At 33.8% G+C, this 19,719-nt stretch overlaps 1 protein-coding gene across 1 annotated transcript in view; it reads left to right on the top strand.

Annotated features, from left to right (window-relative positions):
- Positions 1 to 19,719, top strand: part of LOC140444124 (pikachurin-like) — a 379,011-nt gene that overhangs the window by 341,382 nt on the left and 17,910 nt on the right. The window contains exon 7 of the mRNA XM_072535797.1: positions 6,550 to 6,810. Coding sequence (XP_072391898.1) covers positions 6,550 to 6,810 — 261 coding nt within the window. The remainder of the gene's footprint in view (positions 1 to 6,549; positions 6,811 to 19,719) is intronic.

The raw sequence follows: 19,719 nt of genomic DNA on the forward strand, positions 1-19,719 counted from the left end.
AGAGCATATTGACAAATAGTCATTACTGGGGTTTTTTACATCTATAAGCGGTAACAGGATCATTTGTTCGTCGATGGACAATTAGAAAGATCTTTCTAAGAGTGATACATTTTTTTTTCGTACATCAAGAATAAGCTCAACTTGCCAAAGTTTTGTGCGTTTTTGGTCTCTTCTGAAACTGCAAAGTTTACAACATGTAATAATTTTTGTAACTTATAGACTCTATCTTGGAGAAGCTGATTAATAATAGGAATTTCAATTTATTTTATGAAATCAAAATATGAATACCTGCTAGTTTGTTGAATTCCTCCGGATTAAGACAAAGTAAAGGTGAACGATATAGAAACAAATAATATACCGATTGCGAGAGGGGTTAGGCAAGGATGCGTCTCGTCTCCGACGCTTTTGAACGTGTACTCACAGGTCATATTCAGAAAAGCCTTATGGGAAAGAAAAGAGGGAATAAGAATTGGGGGAGAAATCATAAACACCATGAGATTTGCAGATGACACGGTAATTATGGCTGAGAGTATAGAAGAACTACAAACTTTACTAGATGCAATAAATAGTGAATGCATTCAAATGGGAGTTGACATCAACACAGATAAGACCAAATTTATAATAGTATCAAGGAGTCCAATAAATAATAAACAACTAACTCTTGGTGGACAGCAAATAGAGAGAGTGACAAAATATAAATATCTGGGAGCTTACATCAACACAGAATTAGATCCAGACCAAGAGATCCGGGTACGTATAAAAATGGCAAGAGCAGCGTTCTTAAAATTCAAACAATTGTTCTGTGACAAAAATCTGAATACTGCGCTGAGACTGAGGTTTGTTGAATGTTACGTCTGGTCGCAACTATTGTACGGGGTAGAAACATGGACACTAAAAGCGCAAATAGTTAAAAAGATTGAAGCCTTTGAACTTTGGATATACCGGAGAATGTTAAGAATTCCATGGACTGCCAGGGTCACCAATGAGAAAGTGCTGAGAAGGATGGGTCGAGACAAAAAATTGTTGAGAACGATAAAAGTACGCAAGACTGCATACCTTGGATACATACTAAGAAATAATAAATATAGTCTTCTGCAGGTCATCATGCAGGGTAGAGTCGATGGCAAAAAGGGAATAGGTAGAAAGAGGTAGTCATGGCTGCGAAATATTCGAGACTGGACAAACATGACTGTAGACGAATTATTCCACGTTGCAAAAGACAGAGAAGCTTTTAAAAATGTGGTCGCCAACCTCCGTTAATGGGGACGGCATAGGAAGAAGAAGAAAAAGACAAGTTATCCCAAAAATACATCCTTGTGATGCCATCTATCCCTTGCGGTATCTTTATCACAGTCTTCTTCCCGTTGTTACACCATATCCGGTATCTTTTGGTCCCTCTCTCAATAGGTGCTTTGGGACGATCTCTATGAGATAGGAGTTTTTCCCGGGTTCAGGTTCTGAGTCGTACTCTCAATTCGTCGACGGTTCCCTTTGGGATCTAAGCCGCATTTTTCGGCTTCGTGCTGCAATTCCTCTTTGCAAAGGCGGTTTGTCCACGACGTGCCTGCTATTGAGTCTATGTCTTTATCTCTCAGCATATTATTACTTTTCGGTCTCTTTTAGTACTTCCTCAATTTTGCTCGGGCACCAGTTTGTGACGGGTAGCTCTTTCGAGACGACAGACTCAGTAAAACACAGGTTGAAATAAAAATAAATCTATTAATTCTAGCGTATGTACAAAAATACAAATAAACTATATTCTATATCCCCACCTGAATCCCGCGAGAGTAAATTCCTCAGCGGACGTCTGTAAAGGAAAAATTATTATTACTAACAGAAAATGAAATAAGCGAATTCTATCGGACGCAGACTTCTACTCGCTTCCACCTCACTCCAGCGGAAGCGCCAAACGCTCTTGCAATCAAAATATTCGATTGTGCACATTCACGTTATACTCTGAGTCAAAGTTAACGGTAACATTCAATCTACTATACCCACGAGTTCTGCTTCATTAAGGACAGAGCATAATCCTCACTGCGGAAGTCTTTCTGTCCGGGTTAGCTCGCAGATTCAATGCACTAGCGAGCCAGGAAGGCTAGAACGTTAGCCACACAAGATTCCTTTAACTCCGCTAGCCGCTCGCTTTAAATAGCCGTTCCGGACCCCACCTCGTCGTCTTGTCGTGAAAATGGATGCGTGATTATCGACACTCCCACGGTTCGAACTGTTGAACGCTGTTGCTGTAGGACGTTCAGCACATTGTTACATGAATACTTATAAAGAAAGGTCAATCATTTGGAGGCTATGGAGATCAGACATGTACGTATGGACCTAAGTAAAAAACTACTAAACTTTCCATACTTTTCTTGATATTGTACATTATTCTTATCTAAACTTTTTAATTTGACATTTCAATGCCAGTTCAAATCGTAAATGTCACAAAAAATTGACTTTAAATTGAGAATTACAAATAAAAAATATTTCCTTATTAAGTGCTTATAGAAGAACATAATTTAATTTTAAACCTATAGTTAGTAAACTTTTGGCGAATTCTTTCTGCATACATGGATTTTTAAAGCTAAGCAGTGCAAATGTGCGAGGGCGTAGATAAGGTCAAACGCCGAGAAAGTTCTTCCATGATAAATCCACCATAACAAAAGAAAGGTAAATTTAAATAACTGGCGACAGACTTGATCCTTTCGAATTATTTAAAATACGTTTGCAGAACTGAATGGGGCACAACAAAAGTTTCCAGAGTCTTATTTATGGCTATAAAACAACATTTGAATAATTGATATACTGGATGAATATAATTTAGAGAGTGATAAGTGAAGCATTGAGATCAACTTATTTGAATGACGGCGTTTGGAGCGCGAAAATGTCGCTTAACAAAACCAAACAAAAAATCAAACATTTTAAAGCTAATGAAACATTTAAAGGGTTAATTAAAGCAACATTTATTTCTGAAATATTTTAAATACCGTGTTTCTTACTGGCAACAAAACGAAATATATAGGGAATATTTCATTTATAATTCGGAATAATTATATTCATATTCTTTGTAGTTCGTGTAAACATGTTTTAAATTCAAAATTCTAAAAACTATTTGGAAGCAATGAGTATCCTTTGTAGACTAGCAGGGGCACTAATAAATAACAGCCATCTGCTGTCACCACGACATAATATAAACAAACAATAATTCACACCGTTCTTCAGATCTTCTGGAAACAGATTCGTGGCAGGCGGAGACTAAAATGCTAAATTCATAAACACACACTGGGGGAAACTAGATACCTCTCCTGCATTACCCAACAAATTTTTAAATTAGTAACAATTCAGACAATTACTAACTAATAAAGAAGAAGTAAATATCTTACTAAAGAGAGATCTAAAAATAAACAGCTTTACATAATAAATGAACCAATTCATACAAGAAGCTGCATGCCAAAAAAAATTTAGTCAAGGAAATAAACCGTCCTATTCATAAAATAATTAAGAAACGAAGAATAAGACGTGCATGGCAGCTGTCGATATTACCACCAAAAAATACCAATTTGCTTACAGCTGCAACACACTTAAAAACATTGATCACAAAAACAATAGCATACATATATATGTCACACATGTTACACCTACAGAAGCTATCGAATATTCACTCTAAGTAACTAACCAAATAGAACCTTCTCAAACGTTATACCCAGTATGCGCACCGAAGATGACGCATAGGCAAAAGGTAAGAAAAAAAGCCAAAAATTTTGCTAAACATCTTAAAATTTAAGTTAACATCGATAACGAAATCCAACTTTACCTAGAATCTATCTACCAACTTGAAACTCCTCTAAAAATTATTACCTTGAGAGTCCTGAAGAAATTACCAAGGAAAGCCCTACTTTATCTTAGACAACTGTATAACACCATATTAAGAGTAGTATAGAGCCAATTTTAAGTGACAAACATAAAAAATATTACTATATCAACAGTCTGGCTTTGGATCACAGCACACTACCACTGAACAAATTTATTTTACCAAGTTTAGCAACAAATATGCAAATTACTGAAATAGAAAATATTGCTCTGTAATTTTCTTAAACATCCCCCCGGTAATTGAGAAACTACGAGTATGTATAATGGAATTATATAAAATCTGAAATTTTTTTCTAATAATTACTTCCAAACCTTTACGTTTGGTCAATTTAACTATGTATTTAAATGGGACCTACCCATATGCCTCAAAAGAACAATCTTTGACCAATGTGTGTTACCTGTACTCACTTATGGAGAGGAAATATTAACACTCACAAAAAAGGTAGTTAATAAGATTCGCGTGACTAAGAGGGGTATGGAACGTCAGATGTTGGGTGTCTCTCTGAGAGACTGAATCAAAACCGACGCGATCGAAAATATCGCGTCGTTAAAATAGAATTGGGCAGAACATTTCGCCAGATTATCAGACAACCGATGGACAAAACGTATTTTAGAGTGAAGACCAAGACAAGAAGCTATGCGGAGCAGAGGACGCCCACCAACTAGATGGAGCGTTGACTACCTGAAGCGTGTTAGCAACCGCATAAGACATAGACAGATGGAAAGAGCTGAGGGAGACCTATATCCAGTAGTTGACGCATACAGGTTAATGATGATGATGGCTTCCAAACCGTCCAAGTCGTATCTGCAAGACTGCCGTTATCTTGTAAATCATTATGACCAGTCAAATAACAACTGTAGTCCCACAAGGCTGTGCACTTAGTTTAGTGTTTTATCTGATATTCACAGTCCTACCTTCCTAGTTCTACCCTCATTGTCAGAAATAACAAGAGGAAAGTATGCAGATGAAAAATCTCTTCACAAAAAAATCCAGTCGTGGCATTGCAGAAAGTCCAGGAAACGCAGTACAAACTTATGTTACTAAGTATGAGAAAAAATGTGGCGTTAGCCAGCCAAAAGATAAAATCTGTGCAAGTACTAATAACAAACCACAAGCCATATTATTAAAGGACGGACATAAAATACTTGAGAATGTATTTAGATCATAGGCTAATATGGAGAAAATACATCTTCACCAAAAGGAAATAAGTGGTCCTTTCATTTGTCTATAACATGGTGTGTCCATCGTGATATTTTTAATGCAGCTACTTTACTAAATAAATGAGTTAATTATATGTATTTTGATCAACAAACATAGATTTCAATATGTTACCTGTTGAACAGATAGAAGTGACTCTAAAGGCCCTTTGTTATTTTTTTTAATGTGGAATAGTCCAATACATTTAATACAAGTTGAGGTTGTCAACTTGTGTTGAAAATAAAAATCCTTAAAATCAATTTATCATATCCTCTGTTGACGTGATTTTGACCACATTTAAATGCTTAAATGTCAGTTTAAAGATTAGAATAAATATTATATTATTTGTCATCAGCTAATAAATAAATAGACAATACAACGATTGAGCGTGTGTCCTGTTATAAATATCTAGGTGCTTGGATCACAGACGATACTGATCAAACAAAAGAGATTAGATGTAGAATAGAAATCGCTAGATCAGTCTTTAATAGAATGCGCAAACTCTTTTGCAATCGTGATATCAATATAAAGTTACGAATACGAATGCTGCGGTGTTATGTCTTTTCTACCCTGTTGTATGGAGTAGAAGCTTGGACACTAAAAAAGTTGACCACAAAAAACATCGAAGCTTTCGAGATGTGGTGCTATAGGCGCATTTTCAGAATATCATGGATGGACCGCGTCACTAACACGCAAGTACTCCAAACTTTAGACAAAAGATGCGAAATTCTAAATGATATAAAAACTAGAAAGATGGAATACTTGGGGCACATTGTGAGAGGTGAAAAGTACGAACTTTTAAGAAATATCATGCAGGGCAAAATTAAGGGCAAAAGAAGTGTGGGAAGAAGAAAAATATCGTGGCTTCGTAATCTACGTGAATGGTTCGGGTGTAGTTCGATTGAACTTTTTGGCGCGCTGCTAATAAAGTCGCAGTGGCCATGATGATTTCCAATCTCCGCTAGGAGTGGCACGACAAGAAGAAGAATAAATAAATTCTTACTCTAATAAATCGAAAACGAGGGTAACAGTTAGTCGTTATAACAACTATTTGTTTAAAAACATATATTTAAGTATAACAATTTAATTCAAAGTACGAAATGGATTGAATATTTAAAAGAGCCGAAAATAACTTAACCGTAAACACACTACAAACGCTATCAAAATAAAACTTAAAACTGCCAGTAGGTGCATCAAATATCCACAAACGTCCTATAAATGTCTTTGTTTGATTTATGCTGTTTTGTACGGATGGGCGGGTTAAATTTATCGATTTAGTTTGTGTGAGTAGAAAAGGGACGTAATATAAAAAATAATTAGTAAATAATGTCATACTTGTGCAAAGATCTAGCGAATGGACTGAATATTGTAAAATAATTGGTTTATATAAGAACTTTATATATCCCTTAGCCTATTCTTTATGTTCAATCTTTTAGTATTTATCTATTTATTTTCATTACATGTACCTAAACCAATAATTATTTTAGGTGCCTTCATTCAACGGTTCCAGCCATTTGAGATATCGTGGTCTTGGAGAAAGTGCTCTGACTTGGCTCGATCTCGACGTCACGTTCAAACCGACAGCTCCAGATGGACTTCTCATTTATAACGGACATAGGATAGATGGCAGTGGGGATTTCATAGGGCTCTACCTAGATAATGGATACGTTGTGTTTACTTACAATCTCGGAACTGGATCGGTGTCGGTTAAAAGTCAATACAGTGTGATCATTGGAGAATGGCATCAGGTGAGTTCAAAATATTAATATATCTTGAAAAAGGATGAGGGTAAAATGTATTTATCCATTTTACAATAATAAAGATGCTCTTTTTTTACGTTGTTTTCTTTTGTATTCTTCTGCTCTGTCCTTGCATTATCTTCTTTGTTCCGTTGTTAAGATATAGTATTTATTCCGTCATCCATTGTTGTTTCTTGAATCTATTTGATCCACTGTGTTCTTCTAGTTTCTTGGTTATATGTACACGAAATAATGTCCATTATTTCTTAATACCTTTTGTTGTTCTTATTTCTTTCATAAAATTGTTTCCATACTTTTCGATTTTATTTTTATTGATATCTGAAATAGTAAAATAGTTAAAAAAAAGTAATTAATCGGCGTTTATGTGACTTGTAACATTAATTTGTTACTACCATATTTTTGTTCGTGGTAATAATTAAACAACCTGTTTCCTCGTTCATTACTTTTTCCCAGGCCATAATCTCCTACGAGATCCACGAACTTCACCAATTTTGATATTAAAATCACACAGCCAAAGCAAGATTTTCAGCAAGAAAATCATGTATATATTATATGTACCTATGCATTAGACTCTTAAGAAAAGATTTGATAATAGCCGAGTCTATTTTGTATTTATAGGACTTCTAGAGAATCTTGAGAAGTATTTATAGACCTGTATATTCAATATTTAGGATTCAACTATGGGAAGCATTAAATCACATCCCAATTTTATAAAAACAAACACAAACAGTGAAAGCATTAAACAAGATTCAGTTCATTTAAGACGAAAAATGGCTATTAGGGAAATATTTTGAGAATAAACAACAGCTTCCACCACAAACCGCATCAGCAGAAGACTTCGCATCAGCAGAATACTTCCCATTAGCGGAAAATAGTCAAATGTCAACGATACATAATAACAAACAGAGATCACATAACAAATCAGATCATAAACTGGTATTGGGCACACTTCTATTGTTTTTTGTGTAAAAAACCCTAAAAAAGAAGAGTCAAAACCCAGTAAGAAAGGTAACAAAATAAATGTGAACGAAATATGGTCAAACAATAATGTAACTATAATACAAGCTGCAAAAGAAGGTATACGTGTCAAAAAATAATGGTCATAATAAAACAAATATCTCCTATGACCAAGACAAATATAAGAAACATATCAAGTGAAAGCTAAGAGAAGAAGAACATTATTGGGGACGATTCGCCACTTAAAGACTTAAAAAATGATATATTGTATATACACATGTATAGAAAATAATTTAAGGTAAACATGCACTTACAACGGTAGGAAAGAAGTGAAACATATTTAAAACGATATGACAATATTAGTTGTCTAAAATACTTTCCCAAAAATTCAAATAATTTTTATTAATAGGAGGAATCTGTGAGGAGAGGCTAACATTGTTGTCTTTAGCAATTAGCATGTCAAATTTAGCATTTGAAAAATGTGCTAAGACTAAATTTGGACAAATTTATATACCTAATAAACCTAATTTTAATATCAGTATCTTCTTCAAGTGCCATCTCCACGGCGGAGGTCGGCTATCATCACAGCTATTCGGACTTTTGAGACGGCTGCTCTGAAACGTTCATTTGATGTACATCTCTCTCAGGTTGCGCAGCCATGACATTCCACGCCTCCCTATGCATCTCTTTCTCATATTATTTGGTATTTTTAAAATATCTTTGAAACCATGTTTTTGTTTATTATGTATTTTTACATATCTACATAATTTTTAGAAGTTGTGGGTGTGAAAATATAATGAGTTCTATAAAAATGAAATAAAATAAAAATTAAATCCAAAACTACTACTTAAATTAAAAATAATACCAAAAAATTAGAAACTATAACCAAAAATAAAATTCTTGTCGAATTAAAGTTCGTCTATATTTTGCCTTGTTGCTTCAAGTTGGTAGCTCGCTCGAATATGGTCAGGAGCGACCTTATTTAGAAAAAATTAAATCTAAGTAGTCTCGCCTGTGCATTATATAAAGGGCAGTTGTTTTGGCTTGGAAGTTGATCTGAAGATGTTGAACCACCAGTCTAATTCAAATATTCAAATTTTCTTAATCCTGCGTAAGCACAGACATACGCAAATGCTTATTTGTCTGAGAGCAATAACGTTCAACAGATGGATTATGTTTCCTGTTAATTATCAATGAAGACGTATGTGTAAAAAAATATTTTTCAAAAAATTGTTTTCATTGTATTTCTCCATCATAATTTCACAGAATTTAATACTTTTAAATGATCATCGGGAAATATTTCTTGAGTGGTCTAAACTGTATAATAATGGTAGTTGTCTCTTTTCAAAATATTCCTCACTGTTTTTTCATTTAAGTCAACTTGATCGGCAATTTGTCTACTTAAACATGGCGTCGCTTCAGCCAAAGTACAGAATTGGGGTTTTTTTAATTTCTTCTTTTTGTCAAATTTTCTGTTTACGAGATTGATCTGATCCACCAGTAGTACAGCCAAACTTTTAAAATTGATGAATAATGGTCAATACAGTTTTTCTACGGGTATTTTGAAAAGCTGTAATAAATAAAAAAAAATAGTTTCCTGTACAGAATAACAGTCAGCATATTGAAGTTTTATTATGACACCTAATAGCTACTTCTGAAATAAATAAGAGATGATATTTTAAACAGTAGTAAAATTGATCAAAAACACTCGGGTTTACCACTCGGGATAACGCTTCATTGTGGGCAATGTTATCGAATGAGGAGGGAAGTATGATTTTGATCTGTGTCTATTAAGTGGAAACAAAATATTAGTATCTCTCGATAATTTTCTAATACTAACTATAAATTTTTCCGTATCTGAATATGTAGCGCAAATGCTAGTTTGAAAAATCCTCAGAGATAAAAAAACCCAGTTACAAAAATAAAAATTTAAACAACATAAAAACAGAACAATGGATATCTTTTTAAAAGAACTATTTATTAAAGACAGTATTAGACCTACAGAAACAGAGGAAGAAGAAAGTGATTATGATGACAGCAACAAAGAAATCGTAAAAAAAATAAATCAGGTATAATTATTGATGTACATTTAAAAATCGAGAGGGATCTAGATCAGATACCATATGATCTCTTAAAAGATGTTGTAGAAACTACGGCAGTAGACGTATTTGTAGACGGCGTTATAGATCCAGAACTTGCCCACGATGATATTAGCAAAACGAAATAGTCAGTCAGACTTTTAGTTTGCTAGTATTGGCTAAATTTAGTGATTTTTGGTGACGATTAATAATTATCAATAATAATTTGCTACTTTTTGTATTTGTAATAAGTTAATAAAGTATATTATATAAAGTGTGTATGAAAAAACAACTTGTATTGCCATGCTTTTTATTAATAGTTTTGTATAAAAACTATTCTTTCTAATGACAGATTCTCAATTCTCATTTTCCTTTGTTATTGTATCTCTTATTAAAAACATTTATAGAAAATTCAGATTCTTCTTAACTCGGTTACTTATCATTAAGCAAAAAATTTAAACGTTCGTTCGAAAATCCCTTTTAAAAGCACCAGGAAAATACTAGAATTTTATTGCTGTGCTTTACCAAACATTTAGTTCTCCTGGCAAAATATTCTCCTGAATAAACAGTGTCTTAAAAGAAAAATGTATCAATTTACCCGAGGTTTTGTGGAGATTTGTTTATCTTTACTGGCAAATATGGTCGTGGTCTGACAGCTTTTAGTTTAATTAAAAAGAATAAAAGTGAATAGTGGACAGAAAGTATTTCTGTAGAGGTAAAAGGGCAGATTTATTGGAATTCACAGACTATATATACAAAGCAAAAAGTGTGTCTGATAAAACTTAAAAAGAATTCTAACAGAAAGAAACGATTTATTTAATTTGTAGATTTTGTAGCAGTAGATATTAACTGTTTGCTTAAAAATAAGGTGTTGTATACTTTGTGTTAAATACATATTGTGTTTATATGGAATTACGCCAGTATTTATTGTTACGATAATTACATTTATAACTACAAAAAATTGTCATCGAAACGTCAAATTTTTTGTAGGTAAAAATGTAATTATCGTAACAATCGTTCGTCGCGTAATCCCATAAAAGAAAATATCTAACTCGCCACAAGAAAACGGTTCAGAACTATAAATCAAGTATAAATAAATTTGAGTTTAATGTAGATCTATACTACTTGGTTGTACAACACACAACACAACGCACAACAAAACAGAAGATTGTTTTATGGAGTTCTGTCAAAAATATAACCTAGTAGTAATCACCATATCTCATAAAGATGTATAGTTGCCACAATCACCTTTTTTCTGGATGGAGAACGAGCGAACTAATTCTACTATTCAAAAGAGGAGATAAAACAGCCAGAAATCTACAGACGTATAAACCTGTTATACAGGGTGTTTCAAAAAAAGGTAACCCCGTCTCAGGGGTAGGTAAAAAACTGAAAAATAATTTGGGTTTGCTTAGTAAAAAATTTTTGTAACGCCATCCATTTTCAAGATACAGGGCGTTGAAAAAAAAAAAATTTTACGCATTTTCTACGATTTTGCCGAAACTACTGGCAACATTGTAATGAAATTTTAAATGAGTATGTTTTGGAACTGATACATCCCACGAATTTTTTTTTTATATCTAATTCTCATAGAGGGCGCTAGTTACACGGATCGTACTAAGTATTAGTCAATATAACTTTTTTAAGAGTATAATTATTAATCAAAATTTCAAGTAAACTTAAACATCATTCAATTCTACACGAAAAAGATACTCTTGATAAAACTCGATACTGTGTACCGTTTTCGGAATATTTTGATTTGAAAATTATGAAGTAATAATTGATGCTGGTATAAAATAGTTAGTAATTAAACAAAACTCACAAGAAGAAAATTAAATAAATGACATAATAATAAGAGCATAAAATAAAATTCAGTTACAGTAAGTGTTCAAAATGCCCTCCGTTTTTGCGAATACACAAGTCTATTCTTTTTTCTAAACATTCCATTAACCTTCTAAACGGTAGGGGATCAGCTATGATGTCATTAAATTGACGTTGAATTCTTTCTTCCAATTCTTGGCGCGAATTTACCTCTGTAGCATAGACTTTTTCCTTAATATACGACCAAACTGCGTAGTCCAAAGAGTTAAAATCGCATGACCGAGGAGGCCAATGAATCGGAGCTTCTGCACCTCTACCAATCCATCGATTCGGAAAATGATTACTCAACCAATTACGACACCTTCTATCAAAGTGTGGTGGAGTTCCATAGTGCATAAAAAATAAAGATCTTCGCTCGTTTAGCGTTAAATCTTCTAATATCTCGAATAAGGAATTGTTTAAAAAATCAAGATACATATCACCATTTAAATTTCCAGGTAGAATATGATACCCTATTAATTTGTTACCTAAAGTTGCTGCCCAAACATTAACTTTAAATGAGTGTTGGTAATGTGATACCCTTTTGACTCGTGGATTCTCATCACACCAGTAGTGTGCATTATGGGAGTTAAACATACCTTGTCGCGTAAAGGTGGCCTCGTCCATAAAAAGAATGCATTTAAAAAATTTGGATTGTGGGCTGTCCTTTGTTGCAATGTTTCACAAAAATCCACTCTAACCAGTAGATCATCTGGAAAGAGCTCTTGAACTTGTCTGTAATGATAAGGATGTAATTGCTGTTCTTTCAGTCTCCGCCAAGTACTTGAAGAAGAAGTATTTGTTTGTCTTGCTATATTCCTTACGCTAACTGTTGGATCTTGATCAAGTAAATTTAAAATATTATTTTCTTTATTAATTGTTCTTGTTGTTCTTGGTCTACCAGAATTTATTTTATTTGGTCTCACATTCCCAGTTTCTCGACAACGTCGTTCAACGACTCTAAATGTTTTTTTACTTGGTAAGTTTCTTCTAGGAAACTTTTCTGCATAACGTGTCACAGCTGCACTGGAACATCCTAAACATTCGCCCAAGGTTAATAACATGTCAGTGTATTCAACATTTGAGTACATTTTGATTTGATTTTACAAATAACAAGGTTTCAAAACTCTAATTATTGTTGATTTATCGTCATAACAATCAATAAATGTCAGATTTCCATGGCATACTTGGAGAAAATAGAGGTATACCTATTAGAACTTTATCATTACTACCAGCATCAATTATTACTTCATAATTTTCAAATCAAAATATTCCAAAAACGGTACACAGTATCGAGTTTTACCAAGAGTACCTTTTTCGTGTAAAATTGAATGATGTTTAAGTTTACTTGAAATTTTGAGTAATTATTATACTCTTTAAAAAGTTATATTGACTAATACTTAGTACGATCCGTGTAACTAGCGCCCTCTATGAGAATCAGATATAAAAACAAATTCATGGGATGTATCAGCTTCCAAAACATATTCGTATAAAATTTCATTACAATGTTGCCAGTAGTTTCGGCAAAATCGTACGCCCTGTATCTTGAAAACGGATGACGTTACAAAAATTTTTTACTAAGCAAACCCCAATTATTTTTCAGTTTTTTACCTACCCTAGAGACGGGGTTACCTTTTTTGAAACACCATGTATACTACGCCAAACGATCTTAAAACTCCTTCTTGTTAGAAAACACAGTTTCAAAAGTTTGTAAGAGAGATGGGTTTACTCAAACTAATTTCGACCATTTGTTGATTATAACAACTGATGTAAATTCTATACATGTCAATAACACCAAGTAGATGAGACACGTTTATTACAAATTTTCTACTATTTAATTTTAACGTACTATTTATTCGTCATTCAAGTATAATCTAAAACAACTACTTTTATATCATTTTAAAAATATCCTCTCATAACTCTCTTTCTACCTTGCGTCGTTTAAAAATTATGTCTAATTTTCCAATTTTAATTTAAAAATGGAACTTTTGATCACAACATCCTCCTGACTACGTTCAAACAAATGTAATAAAAATTTTCCTGGTCTCTTTGAAGTCTCGAACGTTTTTTATTAGTTTTGCATGCGAAATAATATTTTGTCTGATCTAGACAGGATAAAATTTTAATAAACGATTTTAAAAGTGATAATAGGCAAGCTAATATTTTTTGTATCGGTTGTTGTTGAAAACAACGTTGTGAAATATTTAAATTAGAAGTGACAAAATATACAGCAAATAATTTCCAAGTAAGATAAATGTGTGTAAGATAAATTTCCAGTAGAGGAAAGTAGCCTAATTTCGGATAGTGTCTTAATTTCGGATAGCGGTGTATCTAAAAAAGTTTCTTTATTTGCGAACAGAAACCTATACGTATGTCACGCTGAATACCACAGAGAACATTATCTTAAATTGTTTAGGTAGTAGAGCTGCTCCCCGTTAGATGGCAGTGCCGAAACCACCAAACGTTATTGTGCAGTTTTTTTTCGGTCGTATTTCAAAGCCTATTTTTTCGTGTTTTTATTCCTGTTTGAAGTTTGATCTTTTGGCAGGGGTAAGCTAGAAACCTGTTTTATTTGATTTTGCTACTAATTTAAAGCAGATTTTAATCACATATAAATTAGAGAGCCCTAACCTTAAAAATAAAAAATTCCTAATTTCGGATAGTACAAGTCCCATAATTTCGGATATCCGAAATTAGGAACCTTAAATTGATGATCATGTTAGCATAAAAACTTTTGTTTCTTTTCAGAAGAAAATGCCAAAAACAAGTAAAAAACATAAACAATGGGATCCAGACCGAATGATACGTGCTATCCGTGCCGTCAGAGGAAAGGAAATGGGGTATCTTAAAGCCTCGAAGTTATTTGCTGTTCCGTAATCAACTCTGGAAGATTATGTTAAGCAAGAAAATAAAACTCCGGAGCAGTTGGTTGCTGTTAAAATTGGAAGAAGACCAGTACTTTCTGCAGAAATGGAAGCAGATTTAGTCTCGTATTGCCTAGAAATGGACCGGCGATTTTACGGAATTGGGACCGCTGATATCAAGAGACTTGCATATCAAATAGCTTTACGAAATGGTCTTCGTCATCCATTTGCCCATGCCGAATCTGCCGGTAAAAAATGGTTAAGGGGATTTATGAGGCGAAACGCAGTTTTGTCCCTTAGAAAACCACAAGGAATCTCGAAAGCCCGAATTAAGGGATTTACCCTAGAAAATATCAGCAGATTCTATGATCTTTTAGAAACGTCAATGGAAAAAGTTAACTTCAACCCCGCAAGAGTTTATAACGTTGATGAAAGCGGCATAACAACGGTTCAGTCCAAGAATACTCGTGTTATAACATTAAAAGGAAAAAAACAGGTTGGATCTGTTACCGCGACTGAAAGAGGCGCATTAGTTACTGTTGTATTTTGTATGAATGCTGCTGGTGGGTTTGTCCCTCCATTATTCGTGTTTCCAAGAAAGAACATGAAAGTGGAATTATTAGATGGATCGCCGCCTGGCTCTATTGCAGCTTGCCATCCATCAGGTTGGATTCAGCAGCACATTTTTTCCCAATGGCTACAGCATTTCGTAGCTCACGTGAAACCATCCCGTGAAGACCCAGTGCTGCTTATTCTTGATGGTCACTACAGCCACACAAGAAATATAGATGTGATAGAAGCAGGACGTGCAAATTTCGTTACAATTTTGTGTATCCCGCCGCACAGTTCACACAAACTACAACCTCTAGATTTGTCTTTTATGTCACCATTTAAAACATATTATTCGCAACAAATTGAGATGTGGTTAAGGCAAAATCCTGGACGCACCATAAACTCGTATCAAATTTGTAAGCTTATGTGCCCGGCATATTTGAAAAGTGCTACTGCAGAAATTTCCGCGAATGGTTTTCGCAAATCTGGAATATATCCTTTTAATAAAAATAACTTTTCTGATCACGATTTTATAATGGAGAGACAAAGAGAAAGAACACCACCACCCATAAATCAAAATCATGGGGAAGTATTACCAACAAGAGGTCAGTCAAGACCAGAACCACAAAGCATTATCGAAAAAACACCTCCAAAACATAACTTAACAAATAAATCATCCAATGGAAATGCAACTGAAACTACGGCAACTATGATAAGAGCTGAGGATATTAGTCCACTGCCTTCTTGCAGTTATACCTCACAAACAAACAAACAAAAAAATCCTCGAAAAGGTTCTAGTTGGATAATAACTAGTACACCTTATAAAGATGAACTTGAACGAAGTGTAGCCGAACAAGAAAGAAAAAAGTCTTTGAAAGAAAAGAAACCAAAAATAAGCAACGAATTAAATCAAGTCAACAGAAAAAAAACTCCACGCCAAAAAAAGCAAAAGAAAAAAATTGAATCGAGTAGTAGTGACACTTCACATCCTGGTGATGACCTTATTTTGGATGATGATTCTGATATGGATGTAGACGATGAAGATGGAGACACAGAATGTATGTTTTGTGACAGTTTATATTCCGAAGATACACACGGTGAGAAGTGGATAAGGTGTATAAAGTGCTTCAAGTGGTGTCATGAGATGTGCGCCAATGCTGATAAGAAGAAAACCTATATTTGCGACTTTTGTCAAGATGTGTAACTATTCTTATGATGAACAAAATGGTGTCTTAATTTCGGATAGGGTATCCGAAATTAGGAGCCCTAAAATTTTTGACATACAAAAGCACTAATTTTATTGAACAATATTTTTTGTAAAAAAGATTTTCAATAAATTGTCTATGATAATAAAATTAGTTTCTATATTACTCTGCAAGTACTCTTGAGTAGATAAAAGTTTAAAATGTGTTATTAGGTGAAAAATATGACACTAATTGTAAATGGTATCCGAAATTAGGCTACTTTCCCTTATGTTCGTAAATTATGGAAACGCATCATTATTGAAACAAAACAATGCCCCACGTCCTTAAAATATATAACTTCTTCGTTATTTTTTTTTAATTATGAACATACATTTTTACATAAAAAATTAGGAGTATATGTAAGTTCAGCTATCCCATGCTGTGCTCTTTCAAATGCAGTCTACAATATTTTGGTTTTGTTTCACTTCTTAGTTAAATCTATTTTTCTTCTAATTTCTCTTTATAAGCAATTCTGCTTGTTTATTGGCGGTCGATATCTCTATGGAAGGTTGTCACTTCATTATTTACGCGGTCGTCCGATACTACTACCAAGTCGTGATGTATCTCTTACTATTTTAACCACACGGGTCTGCCCCATTCTGCTAATATGCTTATTCCGTTTCTTCTCCCTTTTTCTGTTTAGTGACCATTTATTTATACACTATACGCTACATTTTCTTCTAATAGCTTTACTTCTTTTTCGATATCTCAGCGCATTTCCTGTAATTCCTCCGAGTACTCTCATCTCTGTTGTTTTTGTGTCTTTGCGTCTTAGTGTTGTGGCTATGTCGGCTCATGTTTCTAATACATATGCCATTATTGGTTTGACACCATTATAAATTCCTTTGTTCATCTTAGAGTTAATATGAACTTGCTAACTTGCTCAATACTGATGCCATCGATTTCTATTTTACATCTGATTGGTTCTTTATTTATTGGTTTACAGTACGAAAACTCTGTTGTTTATCTGCTAAACTTTTTTTTAATTCATAAGTTCTTGTTAGAGACTTTTTAGTTAAGTTTTAGGGTAGTTTTCTTCTTCTTCTAATGGCGCTACAACCCTTTGTGAGTCTTGGTCTGCTTAACAATGTTCTTTCATTCTGCCCTGTCAGATAGTTTCCTTCGCCACTGCCTGATGTTCATGGTTTTAAGATCCCTCTCTACGTCGTCTATCCATCTTTTACGGGGCCTTCCTCTTGTTCTGTTTCCTTGGGGCTTCCATCTCTAAACTACTTTTACAGCTCGATTATCTGGCATTCTTTCTAGGTGACCCAGCCAGTTTAGTCTTTATGACTTTACAAATCTGATAATATCTGCGCTCTGCATTAGTTCATCCAGATTGTGGTTCATGTTAATTCTCCACGAATCATCGCTGCATTGGGTTGGTCCAAATATCTTTCTTAGTATTTTGCGCTCAAATATTTTCAGTTGATTTTCATCAGTGGTTGAAAGGGTCCACGTTTCACATCCATATGTTACCACTGGTCCAATTACTGTTTTGTAGATTCTCAGCTTAGACTCACGATTCAGTAACTTACTTTTCATTAAGTCTTTGTATGCATAAAAGCACATATTACCGCTAAGAATCCGTGCTTGTATACTGATGTTGTTGTTGTCATTTATTATTGAGCCTAGGCATAAATGAAGGCATATTTGTAGGTATGGTTGTCTACCTTCAGATTCTCATGTTGTTCTGCTGTGTGGTGAATTATCTATTCATCTTCGTTTTGTTCTTTTTCTGGGTTTAACAGCTCTTGAAAATGCTCCTTCCACTTTTTCATTATTTCCTCTTTCTCGCTGATAATTGCCTCATTTTTGTCCTTGCAAACTTTTGATCTTGTCATGTATCCTTGGGTGCATTGCTTGGTTTCCTTGTAAAATTTTCTAGTCTCTCTTCTGTTATTATAATCTGTAATTTGTTGTATTTTTCTATTCAACATTTCTCTCTTTTTCCTTCTGCATATTTTCTTTGTATCTTTTCTGAGTTCTTCAGATGTCCTTCTATTCGATCGGGAATCCCTTTGTAGACATTTCTGTCTAGCTATATTTTTGCTATTTATTACTTGTTGGCAATCTTGGTCAAACCAAAGGAAACATTAGGTTTCACCTAATGTTTCCTTTGCCATATTTGTAATTGTCGTTTGGATGGTATTCCATTCTTCTTCAATGTTGTTTTGTTCTCTTTTTTCATTTAATATTACTTTTATTTTCTGCTGGTACTTATTCTTCTTTTTAGGATTTTTAAACATATATGTATTCCATTTTCTTTGTTTGGCGCCTTTCTTTTTTCTTACCATTAATATTCTTTGTTTTATCTTCGATATAACCAGGAATCCGGTCCGGATCACAATTTGCGCCTCTATAAGTTCTAACATCTGTTACGGAGGTTGCCCACCGCTTAGATATTAATATGTGATCAATTTGATTAAATTTATTAGTACCAGGTATCATCCAGGTTCCTTTATGAATATTTTTATGAGGGAAACACGTACTAACAACTCTTAGTTTGTTTGCCATTGCCAACTGTGCCACTCTTATACCGTTGTTGCTGGTAATATCATGTAAACTATGCTTACCAAAGGATTCTGCATATATTGGCTCTTTTCCCAGCTTCGCGTTCATATCACCCAGGACTATAACTGCATCTCTCTTCTGTGCGTTTTCACATTCTACTTGTAGTTGGTCATAGAATTGATCAGTTACTAGTTCATCTGCTGCTTCTGTTGGGGCATGGATATTAATAATTGTAATATTATGAAATTTTCCCCTTAGACGTATTTTGCATAATATTCTTTCATTAACTGGAGTAAAACCCAATATTGACGTGCGGCATTTATAGTTTACCATAAAATCCATTCTATTTTACATCTGATTGGTTCTTTATTTATTGGTTTACAGTACGAAAACCCTGTTGTTTATCTGTTAAACTTTTTTTTAATTCATAAGTTCTTGTTAGAGAATTTTTAGTTAAGTTTTAGGGTAATATTTAACAAAATTACACCTTTGTAGTTTTCTGGCTGTTTTTATCTCCTTTTTTGAATAGTAGAATTGGTTTGTTAGTTCTCCATTCTTCTGGTATTTTATTGTGTTTTATAATTTTGTTAATTAATACTGTTAATTATTCTCTCATTGCTGCCCCACAACATTTCAATAATTCGTTTGGTATTCCGCCTTTACCTGCTGGTTTTCTATTCTTCACTTTTTTAGGTGTTTTGTAAGAGAAAATCCAAATCTCAATTTGTCGGTAAATAAGTTAGTTCACCCCTTTATTATTATGCAAGATTACCTAGCAGGAGATGGGCATGTGAGTGGTTTTTGACTACAACAATTAACTTTGAGACG

Source organism: Diabrotica undecimpunctata, chromosome 6 (genome assembly GCF_040954645.1).
Source record: "Diabrotica undecimpunctata isolate CICGRU chromosome 6, icDiaUnde3, whole genome shotgun sequence".
In the NCBI taxonomy this organism is placed as follows: Eukaryota; Metazoa; Arthropoda; class Insecta; order Coleoptera; family Chrysomelidae; genus Diabrotica; species Diabrotica undecimpunctata.